Source organism: Miniopterus schreibersii (assembly GCF_964146895.1).
Source record: "Miniopterus schreibersii genome assembly, chromosome: 5".
NCBI lineage: Eukaryota > Metazoa > Chordata > Mammalia > Chiroptera > Miniopteridae > Miniopterus > Miniopterus schreibersii.
Window position 1 is genome coordinate 17,000,249 of NC_138106.1, and position 21,418 is coordinate 17,021,666.

Sequence of the window (21,418 nt, forward strand, 5' to 3'; positions counted from 1 at the left end):
CAGTGACAAATCCCCTTTCCTGTCCAGACTTCATGCAGAGGCTTAGCAGTCATCCTGTTTGTGCCTGGGGGTCTCTCAGCGGTCGGTGCCTAGTCCATCCTCACCTGGGATGAAGGGAAGGGGCTTCTTTTCAAGGCCACCCTCGTGATTTGGTCCCTGTAGAGACAGTGGACCAACTTGTTTGGGAACTGGAAACCAGCTCTTGGAACAGTTACTACAGGCAGGCGTTATGTTGGGTCAGAGGGTGGGTCAGCGGAGGAGAAGTCCCCCAGCTCTTTGTCCTGTGGCCTTCCTACCCCGCACCACCTCCACCCGCCTCCGCCAGGGTTCCCACGTGCTGTGATGGAAATGGGTCAGCAGCTGGTGAATAGCCATCCTAAGACTGTGGCAAAATCTTAGCGAAAGTAAAGCCAAAGAATATGTCCACTTTTTTAAGAGTATTTTAACTGTGTGCCTGGGTCATTAGAGACATAGGTAAAAAAAAAGTTACCATTAGAAAGCATTCATATAAAACATGAAAAGATTTTATATCTCTTGGCATCAGAACTGACTTCAAAGGCTGGAGAAAACCAAGAGGGACAGGTTTAGGTTAAGATATTTGAGGTTTGAAACAGCCAAAATAGAGTGTTCCAAGTGAACTTGACAGCGGAGAGAAGGGGGAGCGAGGGGAGGTAGAAGAGAGTAAAAGGGGGCTAAATGGTGACGGACGAGACTAGACTTGGGGTGATGAACACACAATACAGTGTCCAGATGATGTGTTAGAGAATTGGACACCTGAAACCTGTATAACTTTATTAACTAATGTCACCCCAATAAATTCAATAAAAAATACATTCAATAATTTGTCAGAATATTAAAAAAGAAAGAAAAGGAGCTTCATCATATGTGTTTGTTAAGAAGACAAAGAAGTGCCCTTTCCTGAAGGTCCCGGAATTCTTGCATGGAAACTGCTGAAAATCCCTGGCGCCTTTCCGAGCCTGCCCCCTCTCCTTGTTGGCCCCTCTGGGGAGGACACTTTGCGTGGGTGTGGTGATTGCTGATGTGGGCAGGTGACCAGCCCGAGGCACATCCAAGCCCAGGGCTGAGGGAGGCATTTCTGCAGCTCAAAAAGCGGTTAAGCCCCTTGGCCTGTGAGGACAGAGCGCGGCTTCCTCCAGGCGTGCCTCTGCTGAGAAGGGCCTTCACGATGCCCGAGCTTCGGGCTTTCTAAGGCTTGAAGAATAAAAACGTCTTAACCACCTTGGAGGTTAGTCCTGTCCTCGTGTTCTGGAGGATTCTCAGAAGCGCGATTTCCTTTCATTGCTTGCGGTTGGTCATGGCGAAAGTGTGTCGGTTTTGCTTTGCGTTTTCCTTTTCTCTGTGTTTATAGGAAGGGTTTGTTTTTATTCAGGCCTTGCCAGCATATCAGCGAGCTCTTCCTGGCTGTTTTGTTTATAGTTTATTAATCTCTACCTCTGTTTCTGAGGTTATGGGAAGAGAGCAGGGAGCAAACCGACGTGTCCAGGCCCTTTCCTGGGACACCCGGCAGGGCAGCGTTGTTCCCCGCACCTGGCTTTTGCTCATACCACGGCTGAATGGGTGTTCACTTCCTCGGTCCGAAACATTCTCAGAATATCTGGTTATGCCACCCGTAAACTCATGGGCGTGACTCATATTTGTAGTTCTTTAATTAATAGGAAGAGAACATTCCAGAAAGGGCATGGGGCAGATGTCTCCTTGGGTACAGAGGGAGTGACTCCCCCCCTCCCCCCCCACCAACTCGGTTACAGTTCAAAAGTAAATAACTACGCAAATACTCTTGAGCACACAGATGTAAACTAGCATTGTTGTTGAAAGAAAGTATATTATAGCCGCATACACTTCCTTTTAAAAACAGTAGGCTGTTTAAGTCTAGCAAATTGGCCCTGGCCGGGTGGCTCAGTTAGTTGGAGTGTTGTGCCATATACCAAAAAGTTGTGGGTTCGATTACTGGTCAGGGCCCACGCCTGGGTTGCAGGCTTGATCCCCAGTAGGGGGCATTCAGGGGCAGCCAGTCGATCATGTTTTTCTCTCATCGATGTCACTTATCTCTTTTCCTCTCCTTTCCTCTCTTTCTAAAATAATAAAATTTTAAAAAAGGAATAAACCAGGAAGAGGGTGGGTGGTCAAGAGGCCAGCAGAGGCCAGAGCATTTCAGAGCAGGGCTATCCCAGTGCATTCTGTGGGCTCTTAGTCTCCAAACCATTACTAGCCTGACGTGGGGGAAGCGGTTAGAAACTTATAGTAATTTGACATTCCTGCAGTGTCAAAGCGTGTAATTATTTTAAAGTAATTCATTTTTATTGGATTTCTAAAAACACTTGGTTCACAATGGGTTGGGTGGTGAGGACCATCTCTTCACCACAGATATTTTGAGACACACTAATCTAGAGCCATGTATGCCATAGTAGGGGTTCCCTGGAAGGCTCGCGTGGAGGCAGGAGCTCCCATGAGGATAGCAACTCGGCCATGCTGGAGGGGTTGAGAGGTCTCCTGGTGGTGCCTTAGACCACACCATGTATGAAGGGAGATGGAACTGTTATATTTAGGAGACAGAGACAACAGGACCGACACATGATAAGTTGGTGTGGCAGTGAGTGAAAGAGGGGCCGATGCTTTGGATTATCGGCACTTTACATGGAGTTCATCGTTAACCAGCTCCTGTGTGGCTTCCCTGCTCCCTGCAGGGCTTCCTAGTCGCCACACCCAGCAGTCCAGTCTCCTTTCTTTACCTCTAATGCCACTTAATGCTGCTGACTGTCAGACCTCTCAGGCTAACTCCCTTTTGGATATTCTTTCCCAGCCTGTCCTTTGTGCTCTCTTAAGCTTTACGTCCACATGTAAACCACCCTCTTCACTTTCCCTTCAGAAATGCAGCCTGTCTGAGGCCAGGTGTCACCACTTCCCACCTTTCCCCAACACGCGTGGGCCTGTGAACGGTGCCATGGACACTGTTTCGAGTTACCCAGTCTGGAGACGTGGTGTCATTTCTGATGCTCCCAGTCTGAACAGATCCATCACCGACCAGCTCCCCCTGTACTAAAGTCTGAAGCATCCTTCTCCGTTTCCATTCCACTCCCTCCTCCTAGGACTCTCCATACGGCACTTACCTCCTGAACCGCCGCGATGGCCTCCTAACTTTCTCTCCAATCGATTCTGCGTGGCTTCACGACTAAGTCCCGCACTCAGCCCTGGCTTTGTCCATGTCTCACTTTCTACATAGTAAGTTCCCAATAAATGCTTATGGAATTGACCCACAATTAATATAACTAGCTTTTCTTTATGCAAAGCAAGGCAGAATGGTAGCCGCATGTAGGAAAATACAGCCTCTATCTCAGTCCCTGTTCATGTCCTTTTTGTGCCGCTGGAGCGAATTTTCTCTACGTTCACCTGTTTTTCAACATTTGCTAATGGAGATGGTGAAATGGTTTTTTGGATGCACATCTAAGCCCTGTATTCTGTTATATCTGTTTGCCTGTGAAAGATCTGAAGTCATTGTGCTGTTAATGAGACAGTAGCCTGTGGAAAACACAAAAGCTTACCCTTCATGAAAGGACAAAGGAAGAATGTTTTACTACTGTCCTTTCTTTTCCCTCTGGGCCTTTCAAGCGGAATGTGGGAGCCGGAGAGCCCCTTTTGTCTGCCTTCATTCAAATGAAGCCCAGACAGCTGCTGCTGGCACAGACCAGGGGCTGAGGCAAGTGGCGTCCTTGGCATCCTGTGTCCACAGTGGAATTTGGATGGCATCTGGGTCCAGCGTGCGCAGTGATGGGACGCCAGGACATACTCAGTGGCGAACGCAAACTTCCTTCACCCACTGTGTTCAGCTTTAGTGTATAATCACCTTACACTGTAATCAGCGATCCTTCTCAACATTTCTCTCACAAGAAGAACCGGGAGCCTAGTGAACGTGGCTGGTCCTGTCGGCCGTTCAGACAGCCAACTTCTGGGCCTGCCGAGAAAGGTGCATTGTTTGCAGGGAGTCCTTTGCGCTCTTCCTGCTTCTGTTAATGATTTAATTAACAGTGGGAAGTCAGTAGGATGGAATAAAATTGTGAATCGCTGACAGGCTCTTCTGGATCCTTTAAGAAAAATCCACAGTATAGAGATGACAATTTACATGGAAAAAATATATTTATTATAGGTTGTAGTATATTCTCCTCATTGACTCTGGAATCCATGTCCAAGAATGATCTTTTACTTGTACAGTGTCCTCAAAATTCTTGATCTTTTGTGATCCCTCATTACTGATCCCAGTGAAACAGGAGGGCAGGTGATAGTACAGGTGTTTCCTTATTCAGGAAACAGTGGACCCACCGTAGGTGAACTCCAGGATTCTGGACCGGACTGGGTCTCATGAGCTATTAGATATGACAAGATATAATTAATTTAACTTTATTGCATGTCACAAAGCCTAAATGTTAGAACTTTTAGTGGGTTAGGGTAATTACTTTGCTCAGGTTAGATTTTTTAAATTAGGCAAGTTGAGCTGGAGCCCAGCTTCATGGGCTTTGTCACACAGCATCACAATGACATTTTTTTTTACACTGTGGATTTTCTTTTGCATAAGTTTGAGTTCAACTAGTTGAATTGTCTGAATGAGCAAAAACAATGTCTCCACTACCCTCATTACGAAGTCTTGGAGGACTTTTTATCAAAGGCCATGGGTATAGGAATTTCAAGAGGAACCCCAGGTAAATGTGTAGACTGTGAGGAGGAACACCAGGGTATCTGGTCAGACGCCATGGTAAAAGGATACAAGGAAGGTTAGGGAGCAGCCAGGGTCTCTTTGCTTCTGTGGAAAGATCAGGAAGAACCAGTCAGAGGTGAAGTCCTTGGTGGACATCCATTCAGTTCACCCCATCCACAGCCCTGCCTCTTCGTTTCAAAGCCGACTCTCCACTTTCTCAGTATGTGTCTGTCTTTTCTAACAGAAGTCTGGAATTGAAGGAAAAGTCCCGTTTTGCTGTGTTTTCAACCTTTGTGCAATCAGGTTCAAATGGACTATTTTTAATGAATGATCTGAGAGGCAGGATAAGGTGCCACCACAGCTGACTCCTGCGTAGGGAGCTGTAGTTGCATCATTTCAGGCCTTGCGTAGGGAACTTGGGGGTTTTGAAAGGGTGGCATTTACCGATATTTATGTTAAAGGCATCTCTTCTCAATTCGGTCTTTTTCCTGCCCCTGTCACATGTGTGCAGAGCGCTGTGCCCCAGCCCATGCCCGCTGCACTGGATTTCGTGTGTTTGTTTTCTGCTCTGTCTGCTCCTTCTTGCTGAGGGCTGTGAGAGCAAGAGAGCCTGCTTTACTCCCTGGGCAGCCTCAGCCTCAGCCTCGCACATGCGGGCGCTCAGTGAATGTGGCAGAGAGGCGAGATCGGGAGAGCCTTGGAAGTCGATGTGCCCAGGTTGAATTAGGGCGGCCCTGCTTCTCTTGCTTTGTTTGGACAAAGGGAAACGTCTGTGAACTGGGCGTGGGGCGCGCTGTGACTTCATGTTGATTGTTTCATATTGTCCCCAGAGAGAATAGCTGTCTGAGTGAGCCTCGGACTTGATATCTAAATTTAATAATGGGTATGTCCGGGCCTGTTTTTTCTTGTTCTTAGAATTCCATCTTTTATCAAGTGTCTCCTCCCTGCTTGAGAGATGCTGTGCTCTCTGCTGGCTGACGGGAGGCAGCTCCTTGGCAGGCTCTTGGAGGCCCCGGGGGAAGTCGTGGGGTTCTGACAGCCTCTACTCATTTGAAGCCATTTCAAGAAGGGGCCCCTTTCAGAAAGGGCAACAAGGAGTGTCTTGTTCTGTCCTCTGGAGTCCCTGCGAGGGGCCGCCGTGTCTGAGAGATGCCATTAGCATCCAGGCAGCATGCCATGGAAGGGAGAGATTTCATCTGGATTTCTGGAAGGAAACTAGCTGCAGGGGGAGGCCGCCGCTGAAACCGGCCACTCTGTGCCAGGGCCGTGCCGTGCCAGGGAAGCCTTACATGCAGGCTGCAGACGGCAGTAGGGGCCGTGGAGCGGGGCCGCGGTGAGCCACAGAGGAGCCTGACTTGTGGATGTGGCATATAGAGAACGCACATGGGCTGTCTTAGGTTTCTCTTGGTGAACAGCCCTTCCCTCCGTAAGATATTTTGTTTTCAGTTGCCTTTGTACTTTGCAAATTCCAGTTGAGTTTGAGTAAAAAAATTAGATCTTACCCAACAAAGAAGTGGTATCATAGATTTAAGTGTTTGGGGTTATTTTAAAGGAAATTATGCTTTAGTTGTTCCTATAAAATCATCCTAAAGCTCTTTGTCCTGTTAGGGAGCAACAAAGTTTTAAAAGCAGGACAGCACCATGAGTTGCTGTTTAAATTGTGCATATTACTGCTTGACAGGCAGCTCTACCATGGCCGGCCTCTTCTTCTGAAGAAGTCTGTCTCTCAGCCAGCTGCTGTCTCCCTGCTTGCTGCCTCCTGTCAGTGATCCTTAAGCATCCACTAGGGAGCCCCGCCTCGCGGGTCCCAGACCACCTGGCCTGGCTGTTTTACTGGGAGCAGGCACTGCACACTCCAAACCTCAGCTTTAGCCTCTGGGAGCATGGAAACAATCACGGTACTATTTTCTTCCAAGATTGTTGTAAAGATTAGATTAGATGGTACTTGCAAAATACAAAAAAAGCACTGTATCTGGCATGTAAGTGCTCTGTAAAACTGTTTAGAACAAGACCCAGTTCCTACCCTTCTGGAGTGTATGGCCGGGTGAGAGAAGCAGGCAAGTCAGTAAATGTTGAGGATCAGTGCGAGATGAGTGATGAGTTCATAGGTCAAAAGCTGTTCGCTGAGTCCCTGTTATGTGCCAGGGAGTGAGCTTTATGGATACGATGCCTGAGGCTTACAGTTGACCACAGTTGACCGGGAGGGTGCAGAGGGGTGTGTGGGAACAAGATCGTCGGACTGGGATGGGAATGGAGTATGAGTTCATGAATCAGCTGAGGCCACCTGGAGGAGGTGAGGCTTGTGTTTTCAATATGGGGTGGATGTGTTCAACAAAAGAAATCAGATACGAAAGAGGACGCAACATAGGATTTCATTTCCATAAAGAACAGGATCAGCAAAACTATAATCTACGATGGTGGAAATCAGAAGAGTGGCTACTTACGGGAGGTTGTTGATTGGAAGGGAGAAAAGGAACCTCCTGAGGCATGTCCCCTGACCTCGAAACGTGTCAGGGGAACCTAAGAAAACACTCATGGAGCTGTTTACGTGTAAGATCAGTGCAGCGTTTTATTTTATGTATGTTTTTCAATTAAAACATTTTAAGTAGTGATTATGAGTGGGCCTAGCTCAGTAAAACAGAGGGCAGTGCGGCCGTATTTGCGAGTGAGAAGAGCCAGTAGGGAAGGTATGGAACAGCCGCGATCCAGGCTGGACGACGTCTGCTCTGTCTGGGTGGAGGTGCATGCACGTGGGGGTGAAGATGGGGTGACTGTGAGAAGCATCTTTTTAGGTGCAAACTATTATGGGAGAAAAAAAATGTTTTTCAAGTACTGGGCATGAAGAAGGGAAGAAGGTAGATGGCCCTAGTAGGAGCTGCCCTTGGCTGGAACTGTAGATGCCAGAACTTAACGCGCAGTGTTCTCGCCCTTCTCCAGGCGTTAGGGAGGGTACAGGAGATAATGCATGTCAGGTGCTGTGTCTGCCGCACAGTATGGACTCAATGCACGCTTCTTAAGAGATTCCAAAGTGCGGACGTGTGTGTGGTTCATTTAATTGCCATCCCAATATTTGACTTTTCCAAGTCATAAACTGTATTATGGAGTAGTGCTTGCTTATCTGAAACTTTTGATCTTTTAGTTAAATAATTATTTTGTTTCATGTAATTATAGCTTGATATTGTAAAAAAGCCTTGGTCGTTTTGTTCCTTGAATTATTTTTGGCTGTACTCATTAAGCCATTTGAAGCATTTGAGAACAGTCTAAAAAAGGCCAAAAAATTTCTATTTCAATAAAGCTCATATTTGGCAATAATAGTTGTATGGGGGAACAAAGCAGCTTTAAGTATGTCAAGATTTTCATCTTTTCCAAAATGGTCTGAGTGGGGGGAGGGGAAGAAGAGGGCGTGGAGAGAGACTGATTTACTGGCATTTTTTCTCTTTTAAGGAAATTTACTTTTTTGAAATGTTAAACATCAGATTAGGAGTGCACAGAACATCTTTTTTATGATTGCAATGTGTAAAGGGAATCAACTATTAAATGTTACACCGTCACATGAGAAATTCCTCTTAATCAATAGCTAGCCAAATTCATTCAGAATCTTTTGACAACGAGTAGTTTTCGGCCTATTTCAAGTGCCCCAGTTTATCATTTTAAAATTCTTACCCTTGTTTTGAAGGCCAGCCCATACCTCTCTATGTATTTCTCCCCCGTTTTGGAGGAATGGCTTTGCATTCTAGGACATACTTCATTGTTTAAACACCTTGAATCTCTCAACTGGCTGTGCCCTCTGTGTTTAGGAGTGAGCGGGCCCGCTGGATAACCGCCCTGGGACACAGCAGCGGGAAGCAGCCTCCGGACCGAACCTGTAAGTAACACTGGGCTGGCTGCTTTGCAGCGTGGACCGTGGAGGGGCTGTGCCCCCTGCTGGCCAGTGGGGCATTCACGGTCCTCCAGGGTTTCCTTCCTGCTGCCCCTGATCACAGCAAAACTAGGTGATCCCTGCTTTGGAAGCCAAGGGGTCTGAATTCAAAGCCAAGGTGCAGTTCTTCTTTGTTGTATAAATGCGGTAAATTGTTGCATGTCCACTCCGAGCCTGTTTGACCTGCAAGTCAGGTGCATCATGATATATATACAACACAGGGTTATTGTGAGGCTGGAGTTAAATAATATACATGGAAAGCCCTGCTGGACTGTAAAGCTCTTTAATTTGTAGCTGTGGTTTAGGGTCAGTGGCCACGTGTTTAAGTCATACTGACTGTCTAAATCTAAGCTGAAATGTATTTTTAACCTTAAAGAAAATGGCTTTATCATTCCTTTTGACTATATTTTTTTTTAATTAAAGTGATAATATAAACAAAATGTATTTCATTCTGTAGAGAACTAGGAACCGGTGCGGCCCAGGGTGGTGTATCAGCGCCTCAATGTTAGCGTTGATGTCATGCTTCTCTGGATGGTTCTAGCTGGAAGGTCAAGTCCAGAGAATAAGGGCAACAGAACTGGCTGCCTGGAACACTCAAAACCCGTAGCTTTACGCTGAGAGCCAAAGCTAAACGGATTGGTATAAAAGTTCCCAGAATCAAATTTTGTATTAAAAAAAACAAACAAATTAAGATGTCTCATCAGTCAGTACCAAGTCACTGAAGATGATGGTTTCATTAGGATTTAGCATAATGAGGCAACTCTGAAATGTTTCCCAACTTTTGGTTGGAGATCTTTTTATTCCTAAACCTCTTTGACAGCTTCCCTGTGCTGCTACTGATGGGCTGGGGAGGCACCTTATATAAACGCCCGGAGAAGTGGATACGCTGTGGTTTAATCATCAGTTGCATGCCCTGAGCACATTACCTGACCTGTCTTATTTCAGTTTCCCCAGTGCATATGGCTGTTTCCTGCTCCATTATGTGACATGACTGATGACTCCTTATCAAGGCTGTTATTGAGGGGATTCGTACATCATAAAAGGCTACTCTCAACTCTGAGCTTCTCAAGTTATAAAGCTCTTAGCCCAGTATGAGAGCTCTTGGAAGAGATTTTCTGCTTCTTGATAGAAGCCTAACTTGTTTCTGTCGATGCCAGCCCTGAGTTGCACAGAGAGACTGAGTACACGATTGATTTGTACCTGTTTTGTTTTGCCTCTGCTACTGGAAGCTCAGTATGTTCCCTTTCCTCCTCAGCACTGACCCAGGTAGAAATCATTAGATCCTTTACGGCCAAGCAGCCAGACGAGCTCTCCCTGCAGGTGGCCGACGTGGTCCTCATTTATCAGCAAGTCAGCGACGGTGAGTGCAAGGGTTCTTCCCGGTCACTGGTGCTCCAGCGCTCGGGGCCTGAAGAACCTGGAGTCCCCTTTTTGTTACTAATGCTCATATTCCATATCCCTCTGGTTTTCTCATATGCACCTGCCCCTCCTCTTCCTACCCTCACGGCTCTTACATGATTTTGCATAGGTAGAGATGCAGTCACATGGTTTGTTATTCAAAGGAAACTGTGACAAGTGTTCCTTCCTTCCCAGTGACTCCCCTGTGACCTAGACCTCACCTCCGTTTTTCCTTCCTTACTTGAAAAACAATCATTTTCCTTACCCAAAGCATCCTCTTTGGCAGCTCAGCCCAGGCTCTTATAGCCTCAGCTGCTCACCTTGGGGTCTCTGATCATGTTCTGCGCCCAAACATGTCATTCACCCCCCCTGAAACCTGCCCCTGTTCCGCCTCGCCCTCCGCCTTCCATCGTTTCTGCTGCCCAGGCCCTCGTTGGAGCCCAGCAGAGCCAGGAGTCTCCCAAACACGTGCCGCTTCATGAGGCCTCTGCTCTTCTTTGCAGGCTGGTATGAAGGGGAGAGACTGCGAGATGGAGAACGGGGCTGGTTTCCTATGGAATGTGCCAAGGAGATAACATGTCAAGCTACCATTGACAAGAACGTGGAGAGAATGGGCCGTTTGCTAGGACTGGAGACCAACGTGTAGCCTCTCTGATGGCTTTCCTGTGACTGCGAGATTTGCACTACATCATGGCGGGTGGGTTGGTTCTGGGCTGGTTTTCTTGTTAACTTTCACACGGCCGACTTCATTAAAGGAAGGAAAACATTTGCCTTAACGCTTACCAGGTGGTTTTGCGCTCAGGAGAACGGCTACTGGATACAGTTAGTTCGCCAGGCTCAGTTTGTGCATGACCCTGTTGCAGACCTCCAGGTGATCGGAGCAGCCGAGCAGTCCAGCTCAGGGATCAGGCGGCCTTTGCTCCTGGCCGCACTGTGTCTGGCATAAAAAATGTACGTAAGATGCTGTATCCTGATTCTCTGTCCTCACTTAACCAGGAACGTGCTATCCCTGCGTAAGCTTCTCCTTTGTCGTTTTCCCAGCACTAACAAGGTTCTTTATCTATAAGGAGTGCCTACTTTTGTAAATAGTTTTCCTGCTCTTACATTTTTAGGCCTGATTAGATGCTGTGTTGGTTTCAAAAGGAACTGCTAGAGTTCTGAAGGTGAGCAAAGTCTTCGTACACCTCTTCCCAGGAAAGGGAGATTGACACTTGAATTTCTGCCACCTCTTTCCTCATTAGCAGGCAAGTAAGGAGGCCTTACTTATTAAAAAAAATCCATCTCCCTCAATAGTGGTCTGAGACAAGTAAAGCCTAATAAAACTAAGCTACTCTAACGTAGAATTTAGATGGTTCACATATGTGAGAAAATCCTAAATATAGGACAGGGTTCCTACTTTAAAAAATAATCCCAAGTGAGCTGATAAATGGACGTGAGGCTGCTTTGCCTTCAATATGCGAGGTTTTTGACTGTTTCGACTCCCATTCATTTCCAAATAGGAAATGGGCTGAAACACACTTTAACACTCTCAAGGAAGATAAAATTAGGTAGGCCTTAAAAGGCATCAAGAAGTCAGAATGGTACTTAATTGAAACAGTTTGCCCTTCAGGGGAACCCATTTTATTTGCACTGAAGGCCTCTGGCTGGATTTGGAGTCTCTCTTTACTGCAGGTGTCTGCAGAATTTTATTTTTTTACAAGCGCAAGGAGAGGGAAAAGTCATCTAAAAGTATGTTTCATAAAGAGGGCATGAGGCTCGGAAGACTGAGAGGGGAGAGCTGATCTTTACTGACAGCTATGCTCCCTCCCTACTCCATTCTCTTCCACAAAGGGGTAAAACCTGGCAAAGGATACTTATTCAAGGACTCAGATCTGTGTGACAGGCCCCAGGTGCTGTCTGCCAACCAGTTACCCAAACTGGGAGTCAAGTGGCAGAAGCCCAGTGTATGTATACTAGGCTCGTGTGCCCTGCATCTTGCCAGCTCAGCAGTGAGCCAGGGTGGGGCACCCTGGGCCTCCTTGACCCTGGATTGCTCTCCTTTACTTGTGCATATATTTTTGGGTATAAAATACATGCCAGGTCCTGAGTTCCTTGAAGCCCAGAAGTCACAGCAGTGGGTCACAGCAAGAAATGTTTGGGATTGATAAAAAAGAAATGTGTCTCCTTCCTCTTGAGTGTCACAGATGTCCTGGGGGAGAGGCTAACAAGTTATAATCTAATGTGATATTTTCATTTAGGATGGGAAGGGAAATGTGTTGCTTGCAAAGGGATCATTTTGTATTTTTGCTAATATTCAGCAGCAAAAAAGCAACTATATGAATCCTGTGAATTAATTTATAAGTTGAACAGTTTTGGAAGTGTGTATCTTATAAATCAAAGCCTTACTTAGCAAGCAGGCTAATACTCTTGTTTAGATGAAGTGTTTTAGGGCAGGTATTTAACACATTCACAATGTTTAAGTTCAACCTCGAACTGTTTAAATATGACACAGTATTGTTTTCCAACCTAGATCAGTTTCTAGAATAGCTTCTCTGAATTGTACGATTTTGTTCAGTGACCTGTGGAGAACAAAAATATTCACTTTTGTCCCAATGAATTGAGACGGCTTGTACACTTTTGGCGAAATATGTGAATTTATAAAGATTTTGTATATACTTGTTCATTTGTTCTGATGTGATTTAATTTACTGTAGGATACATTCACCTAAGTATATAATTTGCTGAATTCTTGGCCAAATCAGAGTTCTACTAAAAAGATACCTGTAGCTGACACTGAAGGGGACAGGTGTGTCTCCCTTGGGGACGTGTTGGCACAGCTGCCCCAGGAGGCTGGAGCATTTTTAAGAGCTGGGCCATACTGTTTCTTCTGTTTCCACAAAACTGCATGACTGACTAGCTTCTCTTAATACACCTTGCTGATCGGTCACGATGAAAAGTAGCCACACGGGTAAGTTTCGGCTCGAAGTGGTCTGTCAGCAAGGTGTTGAACAGTTCATAGTCCCCTAACTGCTCTGGGCCCCTGGACTGTATCTTATTCATTTTGGCCACCCAGTATCTAAACCTTTGTGCTTGCAAAATGTCACTGGCTTGTGAATCTTGGTGGAAAGCAAAGAATGGCTTCTTCTATATTAGTTTTCTTTTGCTAACAAATTTCTGTAAGACGACACTCACTTTTTATCTCACGGTTCTGTAGTCAGAAGTCCAGGATGGCACCGTGGGGTTCTCCGCTTAAAGAATCGTCCTCCCTAGTCAGATGTATCCCTGGAGCCCCAATTACTTAACATATGAGGTAGAAAATCTAAACACATAGAAGTAGGTAAGACAACTAAGGAAGACAGCAAATAAGCACATGAAATATGCTCATCACTGATTGTTACAGAAATACAAAGTAAACCACAATGAGCTGTGACTCCACATCCACTAAAGGCTAAAATAACCAAAGCAACAACAAATTACAACTAAAAACGCCAGTACCTGGCAAGGATTTGAGACACTGGGAGCCATCACACACTGCCGGTGGGTGTGTAAAATGGTACAGCCACTTCGGAAATCAGTTTGCAGTTTCCTGTAAGGTTAAACACACCATCTGACACAATAACCCTAATCAGGCATTTACCAGAGAAATCAAAACATCTACACACAGATTTGTATACACATGTTCATAGCAGCTTTATTTATAACAACAAAAACTGATAACTCAAAGGTCCACCAACTGGTGAGTGAATAAACTAGTATAATGGTACAATGCAAACTTACACAATAAAAAAGGAACCAACTGCTGATACATGCAACAACATAAGTATCTCAAAACCACTGTTTAGGGAAAGAAGCCAGACATAAAAGACTAGATACAATTCCATTTATTTGAAATTCTAGAAAAGGCAAAACATTAGTGACCAAAAGCAGATAGATCAATGGTGGCCAGTGGAGAGTGGGGGGCAGGGGACTGACTACAAAGGGGAACAAGGGAAATATTTTTAAAATCCTCACCCAAGGATTTTTTAAAAAAATTGATCTTAGAGAGGAAGGGAGAGAGAGAAACATGGATCTGTTGTCTCCCGTATGCACCTTGATGGGGAACTGAACCCAGAACCTGGATATGCGCCCTGACCAGGAATCAAACCTGCCACCTGTTGGTGTTTGGGACAGTATTCCAGCTTGCGAAGCCACCTGGCCAGGGCAACAAAGAAAATTTTTAGGTAACGGGAATGTTTTGTATCAAGATTGTGGTGATAGCAGCTACATGACTTCAGACATTTGACAAAATTCACAGAATTATACACTTAGATTCCAAGGCTAATTTTATTATATATAAAAAATACCTTAAAGCTTAAAAAGAAGAGTATGTAAATATATCAAAATGGGTAAAACGCTTGTTAAATTTCTGAATAGTCTACAATGGGGATGTATTGTTTTAAAATCAGAATAAAAATATCATTTAAAAACAACATATTTTATAAATATGATTCTACCACACAATTGCAACTACCTAAAAGTAAACATACACAAACTCAGAGCTAAAAAGCAGAAGGAAAATTACCATTTACTTTGAGTAAGAGGTACTAAGATAAATTCGTTCTAAAGCTTTATTTCTTAACTTACTTTCTAACTTTTAGGATGGACTTTGTTTTAAAAATTCAGTAAAAGAAAATAACTTGTAATTATTGGTATAAATTAGCAATTTTCAACCGGTGTGCAGCAAGAATTTTTAAAACATGCAGTACCTGACTAGTCAGGGGCACTGACCTCATTTCCCTTAGATGGTCAAATAAAAAAATACCAACAGCCAGCACAACAATAGCTGTCAGTGTGAATCAGTTATACCTAATTTTTGTCAGTTCGGCAAAAAATGTATTTTTTGGTGTGTGCAGAATTTTAGTAATTAGTTTATGTGCCATGAGATGAAAAAGGTTGAAAATCGCTGATAAATATATCTAGAGCTTCTGCCCTAGTTTGTGGATTAGGAAGGTGTCACACGGTCTCACTTTTTAATGATTACTCGGTGATTTGTTTACATCTTGTTTTTTCCATAAGTTTCTGTTTCAGGATCATTTGTTGAAGAGTCATCCTCAGTATCACTCAGAAAGGTGAGGCAAATAGATTTTCTTCTTTTAATTTAATGCCTTATTCTTTAAAACTACCAAATGACAAATAGTTCTCGGACCTGGAATATGTTTTCAATTCAGTAACACCCTATATTGTAAACAAAAGTGACAGAACAAAACTAGCACCTTCAATTAAAATTTTCATCCTGACAGCTGTAGGGAAGACATAAATTGGGGGTGATAACCGCTTCATCTCTTTGAATAGCTCATCTATTAAAACAATTCTTCAGGAACATTTTTTCCATTTATACGGAGACTAAATACTGGTTTGCAAACATGGACCCAATTAACTAGTAATCTCTTTTTACAGATTTAAAAAAATTAAAATTAGTAATTTTTTTTTTTTACATATTTTTTAAAAATATGTTCTGCCAAGACTATTTTGTCCAGCTGTGTATAGTAAAAACAAAGTCACATTCTTTAGAACAGGACCTAATGGTCAACCTTGAGTTTAGGGGCAAAACTAGTATGCTACAACATTGTGACATGACTTAATATAAGAATTCAGTGAGAGGCGGTTACTTTTGGGAGACTAGCGAAGAGAATGGACTTAGGACACACAAGACATTCGAAACCTTGGAAGGCAATGGGAGGTTGACACACATTCCCCGAAATGGGAGCAGTACCTGAACCAATGCTGTTAACAGATCATTATGGCATTGTCAATAAATCCCAGTCATTGTAAGATACTCTTCCTTTGGTTTCTTTGTATTTACTGCAAGGCACAGTAAGATTTGTAGCTTTTAGGGTACAGCAGGATGCTTTTGATGTTTCTTTTTGCAGTATGTCCAGTACTACCACTTTTATACCTTTTATCAGACATATGGATCAAACTGTTAGATCACAAAATGAATGGTAGAAAACAACGCTCAGCAAACAACACTCAATGATGAATAGTTTGTGTTTCAATGAAAGGTTTATTGAGTCCATGGGTAGGGAAGGCAGTTTGGATAATTCAGCAGCTCACTAGCATATCAAGGACTGATGATTTTCACCACCGTCCCATTGAGCCAACCTTGTGACCATAAAATGGCTACAGGAGCTCTCAATCAGACAAGACAATCTCCAAAGAAGAACAGAATTCCCTCTATTAGTGGGGAAAATCTTCCCCAGATGCCCCTTGCAGAGCTCTTTTCACTGGCCAGGGAAGGTTCACGTAGTCAGGCCTTATCAGTTACTTACAAGGGGAGTAAGACCATGCAGGGTCCAACACCCTTGGGCACAAGGCTGCACAGAGGGGGACACCTGAACAAGTAAGGAGGGAGGGACGAGATGGCTGTTGGATAGTAACTGTATGTCACAAGCGCCTAGGGCTAAAAACACACAGTACATGTCACGCTAACTTCCACTGGCTAAAAGGGTAAAACAGGGCTCGGAGTATGGAAAAAAAGTGTAATATAATGGACTATTACTAAAAAAATATTTCAGGGACAAATAATACCTAAGATTTACTGAGTATACGCTACATGCCAGACACTAGTCTATGCACTTCATGTGCGTTAACACATTCAGTCCTCACAATTGTTACCTGTACTTTACAGACAAGGAAAAGGAAATAGAGAAGCGAAGTGATAGAGCTGAAATCTGGACATAAGAGTCAGACTCCAGACCCATGCTCTCAACTGCTACATTATGCTGCACAAGGTGATGTAAAAGGGGAATGAATATACTCTAAAAAGTTATTTTTTAAAAATCAAATAAACCAAGGGGGAGGTGGAGATGTACAAACCAAGCCAAAAGGGTAGCTGAGATTTACACACTGTACATTTTATTAAATACTGGGTTTTATCAGAACAATTGAACTTCTGATAGAAGTTTCATTTAAAAAATGTGGCCGTGTTCAAATTACTACTTGACACTGCCATTTGGATAAGCATTCTATTTTTACTGGTTCTATACTTAGTCATTATGGGCCAAAAAATTAATTTTTTAAAGCAGAACAAAGGAATTTCTCAAGTGGTACAACACTTAGGATATATGAGGAATATTCCCAAAGTGTGGACATGACCACACAGAGTATATGATCAGAGAACACTATTTTTATGGTATATTTATAATAGCTACAGATAACATTGTGAACTCATGCACAGTAAGTCTTTACTACCTATTGAAGGTTTCTACCTCACACATGAAACTTACTCATGTCCCAGAGTCTGGCATCTAGCCAAACATTAAACTATGATGGGAAATGGCTCTCAAGTTGGCTTTCAGACCATCACAGAAAAGGTGTCAGCTGCAACATCCATCCTGGGGTCGTGGCGGAAAGTTCCTGGGAGTTGCTTTTTCCTGTGTTTTGATCAAGTCTGTAATAGCTGAGAGTACAGCACAGTCTCTGGATTTAGTGTCGTTCCAGTCGACAGGATGGGGACTTTCGATCTTCTCTTGCAGAAGGGTATCTAGTTCCTTTCTTAATTCCTAACGTTGGAAAAATTACACAAGGTCAACAAAGGCACATGTACAATAAACAATTAGTAAATTAAAGTGACTAGCTGAAACAGGAACTTCATAAGCTATACAAAAGACTGACATACTTAGTAAGCAACTAAATTACAGTAAAATTTAAAAACTCAAACTTCCATCTCACTTAGACATTTAAAATGGTTGGTTGGTAACTACCTCAAAAAACAATTTTGAAAAACTATGAATCAATTTCTCAACACTATTTGCTCTGCTGAAATATATCAAGAGATGTTTACAAAACACGTAACAGCCGGAACAAAACCACAGGACTACATACTAACTTGCACGTCGACTGAAAGACAATCACGTAAAGCCAGTGACCTTAACGAGATGGGCGATTCTTGCTGGAGACTGGAAGACAATCCACTCGTCCACAGCGATAGTCTCCTGATCACTATCCTTCTGGATGGAGATGTCGCCTCCGAAGAACAGCAGGCAGTACGGGGAGACTTCTGTGCAGTCATACAAGTATATCTGTGAAGGGCACGGAAGCAAATGACCACGTTACGGAGTCCAAATTACTGCCACAGTAATTCAGAGAACACAGTTTCAGATTTTTGTTTCAATTCAAACAAGAGCATTATTCTTTAAGCAAGATATTTTCTGAGTCACAAAACCAAAACACTAATATAGTTGAAATTATTTTTATAGATGCATAAACAGAATCCCACTTAACATCCTAACCAATACTTAAAGGTATACACTGACATGCCAACAAAATTCTTTGTACAGTGTAACCTCCTGTGTCCCAAGAAATGCCAGTATTTCCTGAAAGCACGCTCGGAAAGAAAATTATGCAAACCAAACACCTGTCCCAGTTAATTAAAATACAAAAATGGATCATGACATATGTGCACATTAAAAATGTAGGTTATTTGTTTAAGGAAGTTATAATTCATGTCAGAAAACAAATTTTTTTAAAGAAGCACTTTTGTTTATAATTATGAAAACTGCACAACTATGGAAATGCAGCACCCGCACTGGGATGCACGGCTACTGTAACCGGCCACTCACGCTGCTCGTTCTCATCTTCAGGTGGTAGATGAGCCAATTGTAGTGAAAATCGGTCCGCTCCACGTTCACGGACTTCGGGTGAATAGAAACTAGTCCATCCGTTTTTGTGTAAACTTTCACCCTTTAAGAAAGTTAACATGTAGTTTGTTAAAAAAAATTCTGGGAGATACCAAACCAACCCCAGAATCTAAAAAAGCTCCAGAGGGAAGTTCAGTTTATTTCACAAATTTATATTTGAGGAAATAATTTTTTTAATTTAATAAAACATGGGAAAATATCAGTTAAATGTGAAAACTCTATAAATCATACATCAAATTTTCTTCTTCAAGGTATAATTACTCAACACATTACAAAGGTGACAATAGTCCTTAATTATGTTTCTACTGTACACTGAAAGGCAGAGAATGAAACAAACCGCCGAAATACTTCAAAGTGACTCAGATCAAGAGAATGATCTGCACATAAGACTGTCAATCATGCTACTAATAGCCCTCAATTTACAGAATAATTTTGTGAAATGATCAGTTAAAAAATTTCACAAGTTATGCACCCAGATGAATATAAAATAGAAAATTAGGAATGTTGTTAAAAGGCGTTTTAGCTATAGCTCACTTTTAAAAACCTATTCTAAAATATGTTTTAAATGGTGTCACATTCACCTAGAGCACTCTTCAAAAGGGTGGCAACAATTCACATACCACAAGCCACTTGAGACTTTCAGTGTCTCTCCTTCCTCACTAGCTCATTTCTTAGGCAAAAATATGTCCAACTACTACTGAGGCTAACTCTATTTGTACATATATTTAAAAGTAATACTTTATTTTTTCACAATAGTAAAATCACAATTTTATTCAAAGAGAGAAATTACAAAATTATCTGTTTAATAAGAGAGGGGAAAAAAAATCCTGAAGCAAATCTATTTTGTGTTTTGTGTGTGTGTGTTTGCATTTAAAGCTTAAGATAGCTGTCTTAGAGTCTGATATAATATGGCTACAAATAACCACCATTCACATCACATCACTGAGCTTCTGGGATGATTTCAATACCTGGCTTACGTTTCTCACACTTACCCTGCTATTCTATTTACTAACATTCTTTGTGAGTAATGGGTGATGGCAAGCTGATACCAGGGATGTGCTGTGAGGGAAAGTGATGTCCCTGTAAAAGTTTGCCTTCTCTTAAATGATCAAAAGTAAAAAGAACAAGAATATAGCCCAAATATGAGTAAGAACAAATGTACAATGAGCCCTGTTTTGTTACAGAATTTCAAAAGTTTAAGGAGAGAATTGCAAGTACTTCATAATAATCTTCGATGCTTACATTTTTCTTTTTTTACCCAAATTTAGTCGGATTTTAGCAACTTTGGGATATAAACCAGCACAGATGACAGCTTTAATTATCTTCTCATTATCTATTAGGGGTGGAAAGGTAAAGAAAAAAAGAGTAAGATATTGATACAATGGACAAAAACAGCAAGTTATTTACAGTGTTTTCTGCTTTACCTGAATTTATATTAGATTTTGGATCTTTAGGACTTCTACTGCTTACAAATCCAGCTCCAAGAAGATGCTCAGCAAACTGCCCTTTCATGTTATGCAGCATCTAGAAAGCAATGGTAACAAACTAGAAAACCTTTCATAGACTGATGGCGGTTATAAAGCATATACTCATAAGTAAATTTAGCTATAAACTTTCCCTGTGTTATAAAATACTTCTGCAAAATGTGATGTATTAGAGCAGAGGGTTGGTAAATTACAAAACTGATAAAAACCTGTTCTTGTCAATAAAGTTTTATTGGAACACAGCCACACTCGTTCATCTACATATTATCTATGGCACTATAATGGCAGAGGTGAGTACTTGCAACAGAGACCATATGGCTTGTAAACCTAAAATAGTTATCATCTGATCTTTTAGAGAAAAGGTCTGCCTTTGTAGGAAATAACCACTGATGTTTAAGGATTACTCCACTTTGCAAAAAGACTCATTAATACAATCTTCAAAGTTGTTCTCCACCCCATATTTTGAAAGAAATACAGAAAAGCATAAAGAAAATAACCAACATCCAACCTATATTTCTACTACTGAGAATTAACTACTGTTGCTTACTGGCACAAAAATGTAAGGCCTTTTTTTAAGAAGAAAACATTATTTGGGTAAAAATGATGCATGGCTCAATATAAAGCATTCAAGTAATTTTGGAAAGTACAAGTGAAGAAACTTCCCTAAACTCAATGATGTCAGAAAAAACATTCACTCAGAAATAACAGTGCAGACACTTACGTATATAATGACAGAAGAATTAGAAATACTATCCTAACAATGGGATAACAGTATAGAAGCTGTATAAAAGTATCAAAATTAATTCTAGTTTTTTAAAAAGTTAAATGGAAATGAAACTGAACTAGGTGAATTTTACATTTTCATAATCATGAGCTATTTAATAAAGTAGCCTTGTAAGCTTACAAGAGACTATGAAACATAAAGCTGGTCATATTTAAATGTACCTTCCTTTTATGAACTGTGTGTGGCTTTAGTTTCCCAACATAATTTCTCTTATAACTGACTCTCTGGTTTACCTCCTGTTTTTTATTACAATTATTTTTTATTGTCCAAGGTAATAACCTTTACATTCTATTCTGTATCCGTAATCCCTGGTTTGTACTTGGTGTACATTTACATAATTTCGGTGGACACCTCCAGCTGATTTAGCATGCACTCTCCATTCCTGAATTCTTTTTGATTCATCTCTTAACAGGCAGCATTTCACTATCAGTGAATTTTTCGAGAACAGCTCATGGGTGCAGTACTTCAA

At 42.3% G+C, this 21,418-nt stretch overlaps 3 protein-coding genes across 3 annotated transcripts in view; 2 read left to right on the forward strand and 1 right to left on the reverse strand.

Moving 5' to 3' along the window:
• The window catches only part of ARHGEF26 (Rho guanine nucleotide exchange factor 26), a 101,931-nt gene extending 89,246 nt beyond the window's left edge, over positions 1 to 12,685 (forward strand). Inside the window, exons 12-14 of the mRNA XM_081138078.1 lie at positions 8,506 to 8,573; positions 9,883 to 9,987; positions 10,529 to 12,685. Of these exons, the coding sequence (XP_080994204.1) occupies positions 8,506 to 8,573; positions 9,883 to 9,987; positions 10,529 to 10,671 (316 nt within the window). The 3' untranslated portion in view covers positions 10,672 to 12,685. The remainder of the gene's footprint in view (positions 1 to 8,505; positions 8,574 to 9,882; positions 9,988 to 10,528) is intronic.
• Positions 1 to 21,418, forward strand: part of MME (membrane metalloendopeptidase) — a 578,791-nt gene that overhangs the window by 106,930 nt on the left and 450,443 nt on the right. The window lies entirely within an intron of this gene.
• DHX36 (DEAH-box helicase 36) overlaps positions 14,622 to 21,418 on the reverse strand; it is a 39,933-nt gene continuing 33,136 nt past the window's right edge. The window contains exons 21-25 of the mRNA XM_081138077.1: positions 20,106 to 20,205; positions 19,924 to 20,014; positions 18,604 to 18,724; positions 17,911 to 18,063; positions 14,622 to 17,544 (exon numbers count right to left, since the gene is read on the reverse strand). Of these exons, the coding sequence (XP_080994203.1) occupies positions 17,359 to 17,544; positions 17,911 to 18,063; positions 18,604 to 18,724; positions 19,924 to 20,014; positions 20,106 to 20,205 (651 nt within the window). The 3' untranslated portion in view covers positions 14,622 to 17,358. The remainder of the gene's footprint in view (positions 17,545 to 17,910; positions 18,064 to 18,603; positions 18,725 to 19,923; positions 20,015 to 20,105; positions 20,206 to 21,418) is intronic.